Genomic DNA, 20,720 nt, shown 5'->3' with positions numbered 1-20,720 from the left:
TACAATCGCTTATTTTTAAGCGATAATATCTATATATTTCTAAATCATTAACTGATTTGGAGTATGAATATTATAATGATTACGTCATAATGGCTGCGTTCCTTTCAAAGCCAGTTACCAACTCAATTTAAAATTATTTTATAATACATCAACGACCTCCTAATTAAAAGAAATCAACTGATCATTCCATTATTTACAGGAACAATCTCACAAATCCTACCGTCCTCTGACGGTGCTGACCTTCAGATGGAACTACGCGATCCACGGGTTGCAGCCCGCTGGCTACCACCTCGTCAACCTGCTGCTGCATGCGTTGGTGTCCCTACTATATTACAGGTAATTGTTTATAATAGGTTTATAGATAACTAGTTATTATTTCACATGCACTGGAAACTATGCTCTCTAAAATTTCTAGCTTACCGCCCGCGGCTTCGCCCGCTTTGTCTAAAACCTAATAAATTATAAACTAAAACCTTCCTCTTGAATTACTTTATCTATTTAAAAAAACGCATCAAAATCTGTTGCGTATTTTTAAAGATTTAAGCATACAAAGGGACATAGGGACAGAGAAAGCGACTTTGTTTTATACTATGTAGTGATTAGATACGTTTTTGTTTAAACTGTATATGGTTGTTTAGTACAATAAAACATTTTCTAATAATGGTAAAATAATAGTGGTCACTGAAAACCAGCGCAGTTTTTCCTGCAAAATGTGCTCTTTCATTATTTAATTCTTATCTATCGTTTTTTGGTGTCTCAGAAAAGACCCCCGACTGTTACCGTCATCTGTTGATCCAAAAACAATCAAGTTACACCATAGAAATAAACGTCAACTCAAAAACCACCTGACGTTGTCAAGTAAAAACAAGACCAACATACACTCAAGGAGAAAGTCAGACATAATACATTAAAGGATATAAAAGAATGTCTCCCAGACAAAAGATGTCTAGTATGGAAAGCCCTGGCATCTCTATGTGATATTATATGTCTTTATCAGATGCTAACGTATTATCAAACGTCATATAAACCATTTCATAGTACTGAAAATATTCGTGGTATCATAATATATATTGGATTTAAAATTAATCGTTATTTGTATTAATTACTCTCACTCGGCGTACTTACTTTGAAAGTTATCCAGCCAAACATTTATAAGTAAACGTAGCGGACCCTCAAAACTGAAATTAATAACTATTTAATGGAAATTTCGTCAAGTTGTGCGATAGATGCCTCTCATATTTGCGTAAGTTGAAATTAATTAATATTAAAGTCCAATCACAGCTGGATCGTTAACCCGTAATTGTTAATGGAATCGAGAAACTTTTAATTGTTAGGAGTCAATAAACCACCCGTTTCGGGAAGGCTGGAGTCAACTCTTAAATAATTCAGCATTATATCCCACGCTACCTTGGCCGGGTTGCTTTCTGTGATTCCCGTATTACTTTTAACGACTTGCTCAAATAAACTTATAACAATTTGCCCTTCAATTGGCACGTAACATTTTAGTATTTGTCTCTAAGAAACGCCGTAGCCATCTGAGTAACTTTCGCAATTATAAAAATTAATTGGTTATTAACTCTAACTCAATAGTATTCACGGATAAAAGAAAAATTCTTAATTAACTTTCTTGTGGAATTATTAAAGTATGAAATACTCTTTAATAATGGCTAGATAAAGAAACGAAAAACGTCTACAATGTAAATTGTGAAAAGAACAAAAGAATGGACATAAACTCAAAAGACTATTGAAAGAAGGAATTTTCCTTCAGCTCTTTGTGCCAAGAACCACGCATAAAGTATAACTATTGTCCTTAATCAGCGCGATAAACATGGCCGCTGCATAATCGCCGCAATTAGCAATAAAAACCCGTAAATGAATAGATCGCTATCGTATTACAAAGTTCGAGGGATAATTACAGTACATTGGCGTGCATAGACGTACTTCTATTTGTTGCAAGCGCCAAAGTGGCCGAGTTAAGCCAGTTTTAATCAGACGACCGTCCGCCCGGATCCCCTTAGTTACTGCTAATTACGGATACTTGCTATGTCCACCACGAATTTATCCGGAGTTTATGCTCAACATCCAATTTGCCAGCTTAATCCTTTTAGCTATTTTCGACCTATTACTTTTGATATCCGAATGGGTTGCCAACTTCAAGATAATGGTTCGCCATTGCGAACTTTAAGATAGTGGAATATTCGTGGCTTATAGATATTTCTCTTTAAGCGACACAAACACTCTTACAACACTAACTTAAGGATGGGAAATGGCCTAGAGTTTTGTTAATGCAAAAACAAAATTTGACACGACGAACTGAAATTTGAAAAGTTATAAATAAAAAGTTGTTTTCGAAGACAAACATATTGCACATATAAACACGTATAATTGATCAGACAATTTAACCCGCACTGGGATCGAACCGAAATCCTTTTCTAAAATCTAAAAAATAAATAAACAAGGATACTAACCACTCTGCCATATCATCATAAACAAGTTGCCAATATGAATAATAATATTCAATAGTCATTTAATGAAATCAATTCAATTGAGCTGTGATTTGTTTTAACCACACAATAATTGATAATGTGTACAAATTAAAATATCTACCAATAAATTAAGCTAATGAAGTAATAAACATATATGGAAACCTCACTAGGTTTTCCATTTAGTGATATTATTGAAAATTGAAGACTTAAAACTTTTCCATCAAATTATGAATGCAGTCAGCGATAGAAGTAAACAAAGAAAATTATATTAGAATAAATTATTTTCATTATTCTTAAGTCATTTTTACAAAGTGAATTATAACGTACAAAACTTTAGTCTTGTGTCTTTGGTAGTGGCTTGTTTCAAATGTATTTATTTAGAAGGAAACGGAAACTGGAATAGCACTTCGAGTTAGATATGCAAAATGCTCTGGTTACCGGTTAACCGCACCGTACTTTCAGTCCAATGTATTTTATACATTACTAGCTATACAAGAAAACAAGACAAGTATATTTACTAGGTACTATAGTATAGCAGTAATATATAATTGTATACTTTTGTACATGTATCGATAAAAGTTAGGTATATTAAAGGACAGAATTTGTATTTTTATGGTACATAATTCGATAAAATATAAAGTGATTCTGAAACCTGGATAGCTTAATAATTCATAAGCACTTGTAAAAGTTTACGTGAATAAAAGTTGAGTGAGAGTTTGTAGATATTACTGTATATTATTATTCGATTTAGAAAATTTATTTTCTTGAAGTATATTAGGATAATTTTATTAGTTTCATTAAAAGCATTTAGTTTGTTTATGTTTGTTGGGAATTGAAATAACGCGTCTAAAGGTTGGCGGACTATGTTTGCAGCCTATTTTTTTCTTTTGTAATGTGTAATTCTTCCATACTATTATTATACAACAATACAACTTACAGAAAAAAACTGAATTTAAAATGCTTCTAAAAATAGCAAGGAAAGGAACGAATTATCAAATCCAGTTTATAGTTCAGTCTTAAATAAAAACGTACATGAAATTATAAACATCTAACCTAGGAAATTAAAAAATATCCTCTGTCCCAGCGATGTGTACACGCCACTTAAAAGTTATAACATGTTTAGAACACTCCAATCACATTAGAGTATCACTCGCAACTTTTAGCTTCATATTATTTGCAACCCGGCAACATTTTCACAACTTCAAAGTTATAATGGAATTACTTTTAAATTCATGACTGCCGCTTGCATGTGGAATCCCTCATCTACCTGATCCCCATTAAGAATACAGGCCTCTGTACAATTCACGTTATTCCCTTATGGAATATTGCATTTCTATTACTTGCCAATTAGACCGGGAATAAGCTTCAAACGATAACATGTTAAATTATATTAACCGGTGGCAAATTAAAGATTTATGTATCGCCTACCTATGTATTTGCGCTTTAATGAAAATCATTGTAAGATAATATTATTACGATGTTTGAAAAAAATATTTAAATGAATTACTTGAAAATCATGTCGTGTCCGTCGTTAATTCTAGATTTGAAACGCCTCGCCTGAAATCATCTTTATTCTTTTTTAAATTAGGAACTTTTGAAAGCACACAATACTAAATTTAAAATAATTTTCTTTTGTAAGCCATTGAATGATATTAAAAGTTAAAAAAATCCGATTCTCTTTTTCTATTCCACGTCCATAAGTAATGAACATAACAATAGCGCAATTTAAAATCATAAAGAACTGTTCAAAGGATTCTTGATTTTCATTAAAATTATTCACAGAAGGAATAAAATGGAGGAGAGCAAGTTAGAAAAGTGAATTATACAAAAATTATCCTTAAAAAAGCTTTAAAAACCTCTTCCATCTTCGAGATTGCGCAAATAAGGAAATTTGTTACCCAAAACAAGAGAGTGGTGGATCATTCATAGCTTAATGAACCGAAAAAAATCAAAAGAACCGCGCAATGCAGTAACAGTTGCTGTGGATAGGGCTGTCAACTCGGAATAAAACAAATATTAATTTGTTCTAAATGTGAATCCTTACCTACTTATATTTTAAAGCTTTTTTTGTTTTATTGGTTGCTCATCCCAGGAACTATTGATCTGATTTGAAAATTTATTTCAGTATTAGATTGGCCATTCATCGAGGAAGGCTATAAGACTCTATCATCATACTAAGACCAAAAGAAGCGGAGCAATGCCAGTAAAACCGCGGGGAACAGCTAGTACTCGTATATTCGGATATTGTGTGTATCTTACTTGAAAGGTTTCTTAGACTGGGATGAGAGCTTTGTAAACAGATTAAATGAAGACGAACGAATGTATGTTTTGAGAATTTCGAGCTATTATAATTGGTTTTGAATTTATATGACGTATGTACGCTAGTTGTATAATTGCTTGTTGCGAATAACGAGATGGAGAGTAGTATTTAAAACTGTTTCAACCATTTCAGAGATTATTCCAAATAAAAAGACATACATAGTTATTTTAAAAAGGTTTGTTTACATCTATAATTAGTTGAGGCTACATATTTTGAAATCACAGACAAACACCTCAATTTTATGTGTACAGACTACACAGGTAAAAAAAGCATTTTAATTTTTTGACAAGCATTAAATTTTACCTAAATATGGCTGCCCTGACCCACTAAAAACTGGTATCATAATGTAATTTGATATTTACCGGAGCGTAATAAAGTTTATTTTATCGTGGCGTATTTATTTGCGTTTCAAGAGAGTTTTAACCAAGTTGAATTAGTTTTTCATTGCTCAAAATACCGCCTCGGACGCCATTACGCTCTTAATTATACCTACCCTTTGTCTTATTTCTAGACTGTGTGTCAGTAATTAATTGTGTAACGCAGTAATATTATGTATAATAACGAAGCTTATAATTGTTCGAAATCATTCAACGTTTGTGTTAAATTAAAATTTACATTATAAATCCGATATCAGCTTACATCGATTTTTTACCGCAATAACACAGAATATTTATCCTCTGATTATAGTTTTATTCGGCTTCGTGATTAATTTTTAATACTTCTTGCGTATTTAAATAAATGAAATGATTATCAGACACAAGTTGTTTTTCCTTCTGAATAAAACTTCAAAACGATTTCGTTACGCTTTCATCAAAGGACATTTAAATAAAACAATATTTATCGAGACGAAAACTTACAATTCCTTTAAATATTATTTATCTGCAATAAATAAAATATTATAATCTAAATATCCATGTATTTGTTATTATACATGGATAATATTATCTTTTAATTTGCATAATGGTATGTATGTAGGTATCAAACACGGGTTATGATCAAATAAAATGTGGTACATAATGTTTAGGACTGAAACTATGAGTATTATGTTCGGTTCCGTCTAAATTCTATAGCTTTTAAATAGTTACAGAGTATGTATCTTTGCTGTTGTTCGAAGGTCATAATATCAAGATCTACCTTTTAAAAACTAAAGTCTATTAAAATAGTATTCGCACTTCGCAGTGGTTTGTTTTTTTATCCAATATTTTGTTTGTTATGTTTCCAATAGTTAGCGCTATTTTAAAACTGTGAAATATAGGAAGCTAAATTGTATTTCCATTGCGTTTTGCGGGCCAAACCGCGGTGTTCAGCTAGTTAATATATAATTAGAATGACGAAGAGAGCGTATCGACGTGATTGATGGTTGTGGTCGAATGGACCGTCAACCGTGACATTGGAACACACAATATTATCACATAATATGGCCGCAATTTGTGGTACGACTTATTAAATATTCAATACATGTTCTATTCAAAAACGTTACATATTTGATTGGGACTGTTCGATTTCTGGAACTACACAAATGTGATACATGCAAGGAATTATTAAAACATCGAGATTGGATCTGTTTAGCAATGTTGGAATTCTATATTATTATAACTAAATATTATTGTAACTTATAAGTATAAAATTAAAGCATATTTTGATATATTGACTGGCTGGTTGGCTTGGTTGGTAGTGGCCCTGCCTTCCAAGCCAGAGGTCGTGGGTTCGATTCCCACCCGGGGCAAATATTTGTGTGATGAACTGTGTGATGAAAACTTGTGTGATGAATGTTTGCGCTGTGTCAGGGTGTTAATTATCTATATACCTAATTATTTATTTAAAATGATATATGTATGTTTATCAGCCATCTGGTTTCCATAACACAAGTGGGAGCTTAGTATGGGATCAGATCGTGCCGTGTGTAAAAATTGTCCCGAAATATTTATTATTGACTAGCGGTCCGCCCCGGCTTCGCCCGTGGTACATATTTACGTTTTCTCTACCACCTCCATCCATCCTCCTCCTTTAGATTTCAGTAACGCTTTTAACTCGGTCGATCATGATATTATGCTGGGTTTGCTTGCTTCTCTTAACATTTCATCAGCAGCTATTGAATGGTTCCGTAGCTTTTTTCAGGGACGCCGGCAACGTATTAAAGTTGATGACGTTCTGTCGTCGTGGTGTGACTTAAGGGTCGGTGTCCCTCAAGGTAGCGTGTTGTCACCAATCCTTTTCTCAATATTTATTGACTCAATTTCCTCAAATTTAACTTCTCCCTACCATATGTATGCAGATGATTTGCAAATTTACTCACATACAGCCATCTCGGGAATTTCAGAAGCTATACATCAAACAAATGCTGATTTAGACACTATCTCTACCTGGTCCCACAATTTCGGTCTCACTGTTAACCCGTCTAAGACTCAAGCTATCATTATTGGTAGCCGTAAAATGACTGCCAAGCTAGATTGGGACAGCTTACCAAAGCTTATTCTTGGTGGATCGCACATTCCGTTCAGCGAGTCTGTCAAAAATCTCGGGCTCCATCTTGATAAGAACTTGTCTTGGAATGTGCAAATAGAGACATTACGGAAAAAAATGTATGGCGCTGTAGGTTCCATTCGTCGATTGCGCAATTTTCTGCCCATTCCTACAAGAGTAACGCTTGCTGAGACTTTACTCCTTCCTATCCTGGATTATGCTGACATTTCCTACCCTGACCTCTCCGAACAACAACTTGACTCCCTTGAGCGACTCCAAAACGTATGTATACGTTACGTATTTGGACTGCGCAAATATGACCATGTGTCCGAATTCCGAGCCAAGCTCAAGTGGCCTCCCATCCGCGTCCGCCGGAATGCTCATATTCTGCATTTATTGTACAAAATTCTATTTGATCCCAAAACCCCTTTTTACCTTAAACAAAATTTCAAATTCCTGGGTGAAAATAGCCTTACTCTCCGTTCCTCTAATCTACTCACCTTAAGCATCCCTTCCCATAGATCCAATTTCTTCCATTCTTCCTTCACTGTGTCTGCAATCAACCTCTGGAACTCTATTCCAGAATCGATAAGACGTGCTCAGTCAATAAATGTATTCAAGAATGCATTAAAGCAATATTTATCGCAACCAGCTTCGTAACATATTATAAGATATCTATTTTATTTATTTGAATTTATTCCTTGCCTATAATTTATATAGTTTCACATGTATGTTGATGTTCTTCTTTAAGTTCGTATGTGTATTTGTGTAAGTATAATATATATTAATGTATGTATTTATTTACGTATTTATATATGTATTATGTATGTATGTATGTATATATTTGTTATTATGTATCTATTTATTTATATATTTATTATTTATGACATAATTATTTATATTTATTTATTATTAATTTTATTCAATTTTAAGCATAGGTACTATGTATCCAAAATGTAATGCACCACCACCATAAAATATGTAATCCTTATGGTTTTTCGGGTTGTCTGGCAGAAATCGCTTACAGCGATAAGACCGCCCTCTGTACATAATATTATAATTTGTATTATTCTTTTTTGTAATCTTGTATTTTTGTGTGCATTAAAGAATTTTTCATTCATTCATTCATTCAAAAAGTATTACTTTAAAGTGAATCCCTTTTAAGCTCATAAGCTACGAATTCATGTAACCAACGAGCCACGTAGTTATAAAATTTGCAATTTAACATTGCTTAACTTTCATATGAAAATATTTATAATCCATACTAATATAGTAGGTATACAAAAGTATAACGAATGCAAAATTCTGTACGTCAATCTATTTGTTATGATTTTATGGCCAAAACCATTGTAGACTGTAGTTTTAGATAAAACTTTAAATACTAGAATTTGCCTAAAAATAATGAATAAATAAAATTGCCCTGAGTTTTGTCCGCGAGTGAAACGGCATGGCAAAGCTATAATAATTATATATGATATATGTATAAATGCCTTTTGTTCAAAGCAATACAAAATAAAACAAAATCTCCTAATTATTATATATCCCCATCGTATCTTAACCTTAAAATCAAGTGATAACGATATCCTATATTTTCTTTCATCTCAAGTGATGTACTTCTTACTCAAGTGCGTACTTGAATTCCTTTTATTTGACTGGCACAAAGCGAATACACTGCGTACCGTACTTTCTCCCCATTAATCACGATATCTGGTTGCCATGGTAACGGGAGAATACTAAGGTTCAAAGAGGAAGATACCAAGCATACTTCGTTACACACGACAAATATAATACACCAATAAATATTGTGCATATCTCACGTACATACCAGAGTCTTTATTGGGAATATTTATATGAATTCATAATATTATCGTCATTTTTATTTTATATGGCACAGCTGATAGCTGAGTTTCTATGTTTATTAGAGTTCTGTAATACACTAGTTAAGGATAGCATTTAAAAGATACATATGCTGTTGTCAATAAATTAAAATCTTTTCACATATAGTAAATATCCATAAATCAATTTTCAAATAAAAAAAATTGAAAAAAGAAACAAGAGGTAACACTAACAAAATATTATTTATCAAAACGCTAGACAGGCAACTTGTGTCCCGCGTTATTCACGTGCAAAAATTTAACTTTAACCACTTTTAAGTTCTTTCTGCAGAAACCACCAACTTTCTAACGTAATTGTATCAAACAAGGCGCTCTGCGAACTTGCAATCGTTTTTGTTGACGTTATTTTAAAACTTGTTATTATTATTGCTAAAGTATCAAAACTGGTTGGAATTAAGAAGCGCTGTGTAGCGGTATTGCGGAGTTAGGGTTAAAAAATTTCAGTGTAAAAAATTCAATGTGAGCTTGAAATCTTTTCAAAATAATTGAATAGGTAGTATTAATAACAATAAGTACCTACATAATTTCAAATATTTTGTTAAGTGTTGATTACTTTATAGGATTAGCTGGCCACTGTTGTTTTATCTTTGTTATGTCTATAAGATCTATAAAAAAGCATTACAATTCCAAGGCTTTTATTCCTAACTCAACTGAAACTGAATTTGACCATCGACATAAAAGTATCAATTTAGCCCCTCGTCCGTACCCTGTTATTTACTCCCCTAATAGGTTTCCATCATATAATAAAGGCAGGTACCCGAGTGACGTATTAACAAAGTTCGTCGAAAAAAACAATGAACGTTTTGAAAACTTTCGCTGAAATCCCTTCGTACCGAGCGAGGATCGTATCCAATCGAGGAACTCATTACGTACAAGCCCGTCGAAAACAAACTACGAGTACCTACGTATAAATGTTTCGCAAACTCCGATAGAGATTCTGGCAGTTACACAAAAAGTCACTAACGAGTGCCTTAATTCCGGCCGAAGTTGGACGGTGCGCTCTCAATTAGTTGGTGTTCAGACCTGTGGCCGCGAGGTGTACAAACTTACACAATTATTGTCACTCGACTCCTAGCGCGAGTGGCGGGCGGACGTCTTCACGTCTGCAGACGCTCCGTAACGACACTATTGTATTGGGCAGTAGTTCGAATCAGGGAGACTTCATTGCATGACCCATTAGAAACAAGATATCAACTAATTAGTTAAATAACAGCTATAAAGGGCACAATAACAAATCTAGTATTTCTATTAATAACTCATCACGATTTAATTACAAAGCCACTTCGCCAACTTAAATAAACAGAACGTTAACATTTGAAAACCTACAGCCTTTCATTTTCTAAACAATCAATCAATTCTCAATCCCTAAATGGCAGAGTTAATCTTCAGTTTAGTCTATTTCGACCGCTGAAAGTTAAAAACTGGGTCAGATATAAAACTAATAAGCACATTAAAAGTATTTATTCGGAATGAAAGCACTCCCGGGTATCGTGAAGAGGAAACCCGCAAAACTTTCAAATTGCCTTTCAACCGTTTTATTATAACATACAAAAAGGCGTGTAAGGACGATTTGGGTCTACGTCAATATTGTATATTCCTAATTAAACCCATATTAAAGCATCAAACGTTGGGCTCTAACCCAAATTAAATTATCAAACATTACTTGGGTACTCATGTAAAAATATCATAAGGCTGACTTTTGTTTAATGGAAGCAATATTTCTGTAGGGATTTATTTTTATATTGAGGGATTAATATTGAAACTCGAGTCTTTATGTGGGATATTCTAAACAGTAGATGCAATCTTTGCACTGATCATTTGAAAGCTTAAATAATTATCCTTCTTTTCTAAGCTAATAGCTTATTGTAACTACTTCACTGGACATAGATACATAATAAATTTGTCTAGATAGATGTGTTTCATTTTCAGTTGGAAATAATGCATGTTGTATTAAAATTCCAGTGAGTATCTAGTACGTCATGTTAAACTGTGACGTCACAAAGATTTTAATTTAAGCTTTGCCGGATGTGTTGTTCGCTTTGTAAGTGAGCTCTAATTATGCTGTACCGCTTATGTGTAGAGGGAGTATTATTCAAGCCGAGAATTTAAAGTTCACTGATTTTTGGCTCCGAATTCGTAAATATATTGGCTGAAGTACGGGTTGCTGATGTATGCCGATTTATCTTTTGCTTTGACTTATGAGAAGTGGCAATCTTGAAGCACTGAACATTATTATTTTTCTTGGTTTATAACAATTTTGAGGTTTTATTTTAACAATTTCAGAATTATTTCAATGCTTATCAAGGAACCCATGATTGCTAAGTTAAATGTTCGAATCAGGTTGAATGATATTTTACAATATAACATGAAATAAGCATCATGTTAAGCTTTTGTCTTAACCTATTTATCCTATTGAATGCTTAAACAGAAACAACAAATTTTTATTGCATTAAAAGTTGCAACCGTAATCCATCACACAAACAATCATGAAACACAAAATCCGTTTATCCATCAAAAACAATTCCAATTCGACGACACAGTAACATCTCAAACGGCCAGGAACAAATACCGTTCGCACAATCAATACGGACAGGTGCAGGTCGACAGGAACACCCATAAAATAGGTGTAGGATATGCATATTGCATAGGTGTTGTAAGGTGCTTAGGTAGTAAGATTAGAGCGCCGGCCGAGCAGTGGCTTAACAATCTAATGACTTTGACCTAACCACTCCTTTAGCCGTAGTTGCTATGTCACTGACATATTCCTGTGCGCAGTCAAATGTAAAAGGTCTTTATTAGAATGTCTAGAGAATGTTGGGTGATGTTAGGCTGCGATCCATGTAGAGTACTTCGACCTTTGGTCGTGGTTAATGTCAGTTTACATTTGCTTAGCTAAACAATTTTCTGTTTACCTTATGCATGTAGACATATTTACCTATGTTTAATTTATAAGATATTCTTATTGTTTTCTAAACTGAAGTCATTGAAATACATATATTATGTCTTTTAAACTTGTGTTTTAGATTTTAATGAAATTACAACTGGATAGATAACTTTCCTAAACATAAACATAATGTTTATTTCATACCATTATCACGACTTACTCCTAAATTACAAGACACTGATCCCCATTTTACGCATAAACAACATTCTATAAATTTAATCTCATCAACCAAACTAAAAAAGGGATCAAAGAATTGAAACAAGCAACAATATTACTTAAACAATGACCCAATTCAGCTAATGCCGCGTTTGTTCCAGAGTTTGCGCGATGTTCCTGCCAGAATTCGCAAGTTTCGTGGCAGCCATCTTGTTCGCAGTGCACCCCATACACACGGAAGCGGTAAGTTTAATTATTACTACAACTATATGCCGCAAGTTGTCGCGCCTTGTGTAAGCATCAGCTATGATAATACCTACATATACATAAAAATAAAAGAATGTCGTGTTAGTTACACCACTTTTAACATACGAACGGCTGAACTGATTAAAAAAATGATAAACTTATAAAAATGTATATATGCATTTTTACCGGGAGGACCCGGGACAACAGATAGTTGTTTTATAAAATGTATAGGGAAGATGTCTGGCACGTTTACAAAATTGCTGATAAAATCTGTTATATCCATTCCTTTTCGCTATCTTTTAAATAAGGTAGATAAAGTGTTGTTTTTTTTTAATTTTCACGTTTGTGTTATTGTAGTATGTACAAACTAACAGCTGTTATAAGAAAACATGTTTGTCCCTTGTCACGGCTCATCTCCTTAACAGCTAGATTGAATTCGTTAAGACTTTAACAAACAGATATAGAATGAGATGACATGAAATGACGATGAAAAAGTCCTCATTTCCCTTCGCCAGTTACAAACAATAATAACTGCAAACAAAAGCTATTTAATTTGTTTACGTAGATGAAATTATACTTAACAATATCCAAATAAAACACACTCATTCCCGGGAGAGTTTTTATCTCACTTCCAATTTTGTTCGACATTGTCATTTACGTTTTGGCGAATCGTTTGTCACCGCCAATGACTGTTTAAACTGAGTAATAGCTCGGACACGTTATAACTGGCTGGTAACATTGTTTATCTTTGAAAAATACGCTTTTGCCCATATTTTTTATCTGTATTGAAAAAACCCGCGGGCGTTTGCAAAATCGCGAGCTTTCTATCACATGATATAATCTGTGATATTCTAAATTTGAATGTTTTTGCTATGGTATTTTTTTTTTTCATTTATGTAACGCACGATAACGCTCAATAGATCTAGTACAAAAATATAAGTAAAAACTGCATATAATGCATGCTGTGTTGATGTGTTGCTGCTCATTACAATAAAATTGAAATATAATTTGGAAAATCCAAAAGTGCACGCCTCATAATTTTTTTTAATAAATATTTATTAATTATTATTTTTGTTTATTTAATAACAATTAAACCACATCGAATCAGACCCTGAAAAATGAAAGGGTTCTATTCCTGAGCATACTCAAGCGTAAGAGAAAAAAAAAAGACTCGATTAGTAAAGTATTTCGGTCGCTATCGTGTTAACAAGAAAAAGGATTCGCACATACAGACACACGGACGTCCAAGACAGAACTTTTTTAAACTGTTTTTTAACTAGTCTAAATAACAAAAATGACATCAAAAATATCATGAACGTTAAAAATAGTGTTTTTTCTTAATATGTGTGTGTATGTATTATCTTACAAGTGCAATGTATGATACATAAAGACATTTTAAGTTTGAAAAATCAGATGTTTTGCGCGAAGTGACAGTAGTACCCACCTCAACGCTTCGCTTATGAGGCGTGCAATACAGAAAGACTAGGTAAGTTTATTCACTTAGTATCCAATTAATTTCCAGATTCTACTATCAAAGCAAAGTAGGACGAGAAACGCAAATCTACCGTTCCAATCGCAAATATTGGACGAAATGATATGTTTAATTCATATTAGCTCGCTAACCATTTATGTAATTGTAACCGCCTCATCCGTAAGGAAACCCATCTAATCCATTTCTATAAACGACGGAGACAGATCAGTAATCTACGCTGTAATTAACGACTGTATGTTGTCCAGATCCTTTGAAGTGTGCCAGCCGGTATTGATACCCACATTTCTAATTAATTGGGCCTTTTATGACGGATCTAGCCGATTAGGGGCTGACGTCTTCCACTTACAGCGGGAGTAATTAAGGCCGAGAGAGACATTGTTGGCCGAATGCTCTTTGCTTCTATTGCTTTCTGGGGCGTGAGTAACAATTACATTGAACTTTCGGCGAATGTTAGTTGCAGGACTATTTACTTGAGTATCGTTCCGTATGGTACATTTAAAAGGAAGTGTAGTGACTAGTGAAAATCATTATATTAGACTTAAAAATGAAACAAATTAAAAAGAAATTCTTACATAAGCTGAAGCGCACGTATAAAAAGAAACGAAGCTACATTTTATCAGTTTACGCTAACAAACTCATGCTACAGCTTGTATAAAAAAAATAAAACAAGAACTTTTCAATCAAAATACCTACCTACCTGAAAATTGTTTTCAGTATAATATTCAATTAAATAGACACAATTAACACATATTAGCAGATACTAACAGTTGCAAGACGTTTTTACCTTTAAAACTTTTGTTAATTTTACTACAATCATATTTTCAATACACTTCTCTATCTGTCAATATAAGCTTTCATTATATTTCTATATTGTAGGAATACAAAATGCCTCTGGCCGTTTAATAGGATAATAATTAAGTTCTAATCCTCTTTGAAACGCTACAAATCTCGTCGGTAAGCCGAATGACACGTTTAATGAGATAAACCTAATCGCATAACTAGCTTCGTCAGCACTCTTTTACCTGGCTTCATGTAGATTTAACACCAGCCATATTGAATTATAGCCGGTTCTTACTAGCGAAGATTCAGTACAATTGTGGGTTAATGCAATATTATATGTTGTTCTTGGAATTCCTTTTTCTAGATCGTTTGGTGGCCAGTTCTAAGGGTGTAATGAAATTCTGATTATATAATATACGTTATTTATGGCTAGTTCTTTGTGGTAATTTGATGAATGCAATTACCAATTACGGATTAATTCACATTGAATGAAATACTTGGAAGTGATTTCTTGTCTTCTACGGTTTTCTGTAAAATATAAAGGCATATCTAGAATTTTATTCAAATTAGGATGTGTAGTGTGTGTATGTGAATATGACAACATTATACTTATGTTTAAAACATTTTACTTTATTTCATTAATTTCTTGCCTACTGATTTCTTACTAATCTATTCAAAAGGCAACGATTTACCTTTTTTAAATATAGTTTTAAAGCAAAATGAAAGGTTTCTACAGAACAGTGTTAAAATAACAAAGGCCAGTCTCCCACACAGCTTGTGTGCTACTGAACAAGGAATATATTGGAAGTTAACAAAACAAAAACATACTCGCTTTGAAAATGTTCTATAAACTGTAGAACTATGAATAATACAGTATTTATTGTTCTTGTAACAATCAATATACTCGTACCTACTTTATATGAACAACAGAACGAAATAAGTATTTACATTTTCATTCCCAATACAAATCTAAAAAGTTACGTCAAAGCGTTGATCTGCTTTTAAAGTAAATAAAACAAATAAATATATTCACATTTTCAATTTATACCTTATTTAAAAAATGTAAATAAAACCGAAAACGTATGAAATCGTACCATTTCGTTTTTTCGAAAATAAAGTATAAATATTATTTAGAACGGCAACATGCAAAGTGGAAGTTAGATTACATACAAAATTCGCTGAATGTTGCCGTAAAACATCTCTATACAAACACTAATTCGTAAATCATGTACATTTTATTTTGACTGCGAAAAGCGGGAAAATATCCGTGTTTACTGAAGGTAGTTAATGAAAAGCTAAGAAAAACAGCGATCTTATCCAGGGATGTTTTCCTCTGTAGATACAAATACTAGAGTAAATTCCGGGCGTCGAATGTGTAACTTGTTCCAACAAAACTGTTTGTAATGAAGTCGTGGGACATGCCTGGGCCTTTCTGACGCCACTCCGGGCACTAACTATGTTTGCTATCTTACTAGCCTGTGTGTGGCTGCACTTATAGAGTTTTACTTTTCTTATAGGGATTTAAAAAGTCGATACATTTGCTCACAATATAGGAAAGGGCTTTTTATTGCCCAAAGTTTAATTTAAAGACAGATGAAGACCCGATACAGTATATATGTTCGTTCAAATTACATGTTAGTAGAAAAATATATTTCCAACTATTATATAACTTTTAATGTTTTCAAGAAACCTCGGAATCTGTATTACTTCTGGGAGTTCTGGGATTTCATTCTTGTCATGAATATTCAATATATTTTGCTTCAAGCTAACAATTACTTGTCTCGCAGTTGCAAATATCAGACATAGATTATTTCAATCAAATAATATATGCAGCATATATTTTTCTTTATTTCAGCACAAGAAAATAATTATTTCTCATGTACATATTTTAATTGAAAAGTTAATATTAACCGTAACATATTTAAAATATTATTTCTATACATAGTATATTATAGAGAATAAAATTCAATTTCACGATGTAGGATGAACATCAGCACAACATCAATATCGTGAGAAAAACTCGTTCTACGCCTATTTTTAAGCATTCTACGTAATCTACATAAAGCTACATGAAAACTTTGATACAGTAAAGCAAAGTTATTTATATCATCAAATTGAAGCTAATCTCATTAACTAAGTGGAATAAATTAAATTGATTTACACCATTCGTATACATTGTGGTCGAATATAACGTAACAAACGAATACTAAAATACATAGATAATATACGAGCATATCTAGTCGTTATTCACTTCATGCAATTTTTAAATTAATAAAAAATTGCAAAATATATCAACAAGGTAGAGCAAAAACGTTATTATAAAGTCTAAGTATCGATAATTATGCTTCATTCTAAATATAAACAGTCTCGGACAGCACAAAGGTGGTCCTATTTACGAAGCTCCATTATAATATAATATAATATTTCCCATAATAGTTTCAATTACATTTCACTTTTTCGATCCCGTCGCTAACAGAGGGACCACAGCCTTACTATTAAATGGCGGTCACCTTTATTTTCTTAGTAGAACGGCGCTTTCAATATTTTCTCGATTATTTCCTATAACAAGGAACTTAGCAGTTTGCTTTTTATTTACGCTTATTCTTGGAATATCCTTTTAACTTTTATTCAAGGACCGTTAATTAACATCATTAAAACTATGGATCGTTATGTTCTGGATTATAATATAACTGTTCTGATTGTCTTATTTTATAAAGATGGTTTTTAATATTTATCAAATAGAAGCATACTATTCTTATATCAATGTTAAGTTCTTTTTCAGCAAACATGTAGTGATTTAAACCTAGAACTTACGAACTTCTTATACCTACGTATTGTCATGTGTTTATTATAAGATGATAGCGTAGACTTTAGTGTACAGAAAAGAATACTTCCACGTCTTCAAAGCACCCATAGTTCATCCATATTTTAAATACAAATACAATACAGTTACTCGGGACTACTTAATCAATATGAGCCGTTTATTTCAAAACAACACAAATATAATGTATCTGACACCATAACAATTGCGGTTAGCGCTTCACCACAGTCACGTTATACGTAGTTCATTAAAAAGCCATATAATTAATAATAAATTGAATTTAAATTGCGATATTTTAACATCGTGATATATATTATGTGGTTTGTGATATTATAATAACCACCAAATTTCACCTGTGACACATTCATTGCGTATTAATACAATAAAAATGAAAACTATACATTTTTATTTTTTACAATAATTTAACTTTAATAATTTAATTAAATACGAGTAATGCTGCAGCATTACTCGTATTTAATCGAAGTGGGAAAATATAACAACATTTTCTAGTCTCAAACAAAAAACGTTCGTATTCCGAGAATAGAGAATTCGTTATTCTAGGAATACGTTTAAAGTATATATTATTATTCGAGACAAACAAGAATTTCTACGTCTTGTATTAACGTAATATATTATATTCCCTATTTCCTATTCGTATATTCCCTATTTCCTATTCGTATCCTACAAATAAAATAATTTTCCTCTACAAAAACAATTACTCAAAATTTCAATCAACTCAAAAGCAATTCAATTTGCATGTCAAGTGTACGATAAAAATATCTTCAATATATTTGACAAATTGAAACATTTACATAACTCGAAAAATAAATACAATATCATATTAAACTGCAAAACGAATAAACAATGCTATACTTGATTAAATACAATCATGTTTTGTCTGTGTAAGTTTTATTTATAAATTTTTTTTTTTCTGTTTGTCCAGGTGACGGGTGTGGTAGGGCGAGCTGAAATGTTGTCGTCGGTGTTTTTCTTAGGCGCGCTCCTGTGCTATGCAAGGGCTGCCAGCAGACGACGATATACAGGTAAAGTGGACAAATATTTTATTAAGTTGTTTACATGTGGAACTGTACATAAATAAATAAATATTTCAGAACAATTTTTCACACACGGCACGATCTGATCCCATATTAAGCTTTCGCTTGTGTTATGATAACCAGATGGCTGATGGCTGAATAATACATCTATAATTTTAAATGTATACTTATATAGATAATTAACACCCAGACACAAAGCAAACATCGATGTTCATCACACAAATGTTTGCCCTGGGTGGGAATCGATCCCACGACCTCTGGCTTGGAAGGCAGGGTCACTACCAACTTAGCCAACCGGTCAGTCAAAGTACGAGGAATAAATCGCACTATTGTAATTTTTAAAACAAAGATATCTGAACACACTGTATTCAAACGTGCATATTCATGAGAAGTTATTTCGTGGTAAAGGTGGAATTTAAATAAATAGTATATACCTGCCAAGTAGGTTATGATCATGCTTATAATCTAAAAAAAGTACAATAATTCATGTTATTCTTAGGATAATTTTTTTATTCCAAAAACAAGTAAGTATATCAAACGAATCGTCATAACATTGCCACTCGCACATCCATTCTCACCGCAAAAATCCGTTAAAACAAGTAGGGAAAATCCGTTAAAACAAGTAGGGAAACGTCAAATAACTCATGTATGAATTAAACATATCCAGTGTACATATGAATGAATGTCGGAACTTCGCTCGGTAGTGCTCGGAAAATAATTCAGTTCTAGATTGTGGAGTAGCAAACTTTACGAAATTCTGCGACTGGCAAGGGCGCTTGAACCAGGGTTACCAGTTAATGTAATTTCAAAATATACTACTCATATAAATGCGAAAGTTTACGGCGTGGATGTTTGTTTATCAGAGAATCACTTGGAGTGAAACTATCTATTCAGATAGAAAAGAAAATACTAAAATATGTGTAAAATAGCTACTACCTTCTACTAAAATAGTGCAAATAAGTAAGAATTAAAATCAGTAAAAAAAAGACAAGACAAGAATATTTTTATCTTTGTTGTGTTAATAATGTGTTTAGTCGAGAGGGTGTATAACATTTAAAACATTAGCGTAATCTGAGCAACCCTAGCTTATATAGGCATGTTAATTTATTAAGCTTACACGTGCAAATGTTTTGGGGCTTGAAATATAACCTCTTTTTGTATCAACTTCACGGGTTCAAAAACCTTCATAATTTATTTCACACGGAGCTCTGATAAACATGCTGAGAATATAGTTTTTCAACTTAAAATGGTTGTTTTTACCGAAAATAAAATGAAAAGGATGACTAAATATAAGTAATACGATATTATTAAAAAGGAACATTTTAAAAGAATACTTACAACCATTTGTGAATAAAAATGTTCTAAGCTGAAAATTGTGAAGATTAATACGAGGCCACTGATCAACTGCGAGTAAAGTTATTTTTGTCCAAAAATATCTCTATCAATTTCCGAAAATTCTTTTGAGTTTTTATCCACTATCTGTATAAAGAAAAGCCTTTATAAATTCTTCCTTAGCAACCCAAAATACACATATTTGTTTATTTTTATGATAACTTTTTCATATATAATCTCTTATTAAATATTCACTTACACCATCACCAAGTCTTTAAGCGCAAAAGTGTCTTCATACAGGATCATTCGCACTAACTATTTATTCATAATCAAAATGGCTCGTGCTAAAAGCTTAGAGTATATAATATGATCCCACTGAAAACTTGACAAGAAACTATATATATGTTGCTTATCTCGTAGAAAACGTCAACTTACTTTGCCAAACTTGTATTACCGCATATTAATATTTATACTGCATAAAGAGAAACAGTGTACATACCTATATTTTAATAGTTTGAACGAAAATAAGTAACTAATTTGTGCCGCGTGAATGAGCTTCGTTCTGAACTCAACTGTATTACAAAATCATAAACATTTACATCGTAACAATACAATAGTATTAATTATTGCTTTAAATAATTTGTGTATTATGAAACATTGATCTCGAAATTTATATTCTATAGATTTTTAAATTAGATTTGAAAAACAAAAGTACTTATCGTTTAAATTC

General features: G+C 32.5%; 1 protein-coding gene across 1 annotated transcript in view; it reads left to right on the top strand.

Moving 5' to 3' along the window:
* The window catches only part of Tmtc3 (Transmembrane O-mannosyltransferase targeting cadherins 3), a 153,764-nt gene that overhangs the window by 122,284 nt on the left and 10,760 nt on the right, over nt 1–20,720 (top strand). The window contains exons 2-4 of the mRNA XM_090110446.1: nt 200–336; nt 12,426–12,507; nt 18,547–18,646. Coding sequence (XP_089966572.1) covers nt 200–336; nt 12,426–12,507; nt 18,547–18,646 — 319 coding nt within the window. The remainder of the gene's footprint in view (nt 1–199; nt 337–12,425; nt 12,508–18,546; nt 18,647–20,720) is intronic.

The sequence above is a fragment of the Colias eurytheme genome, chromosome 15 (genome assembly GCF_061535395.1).
Source record: "Colias eurytheme isolate Ceu_HAF_F1 chromosome 15, ilColEury1 Martin Lab GWU primary, whole genome shotgun sequence".
NCBI classification, from domain to species: Eukaryota; Metazoa; Arthropoda; class Insecta; order Lepidoptera; family Pieridae; genus Colias; species Colias eurytheme.
This window is presented reverse-complemented; position numbering and strand designations above follow the sequence as displayed.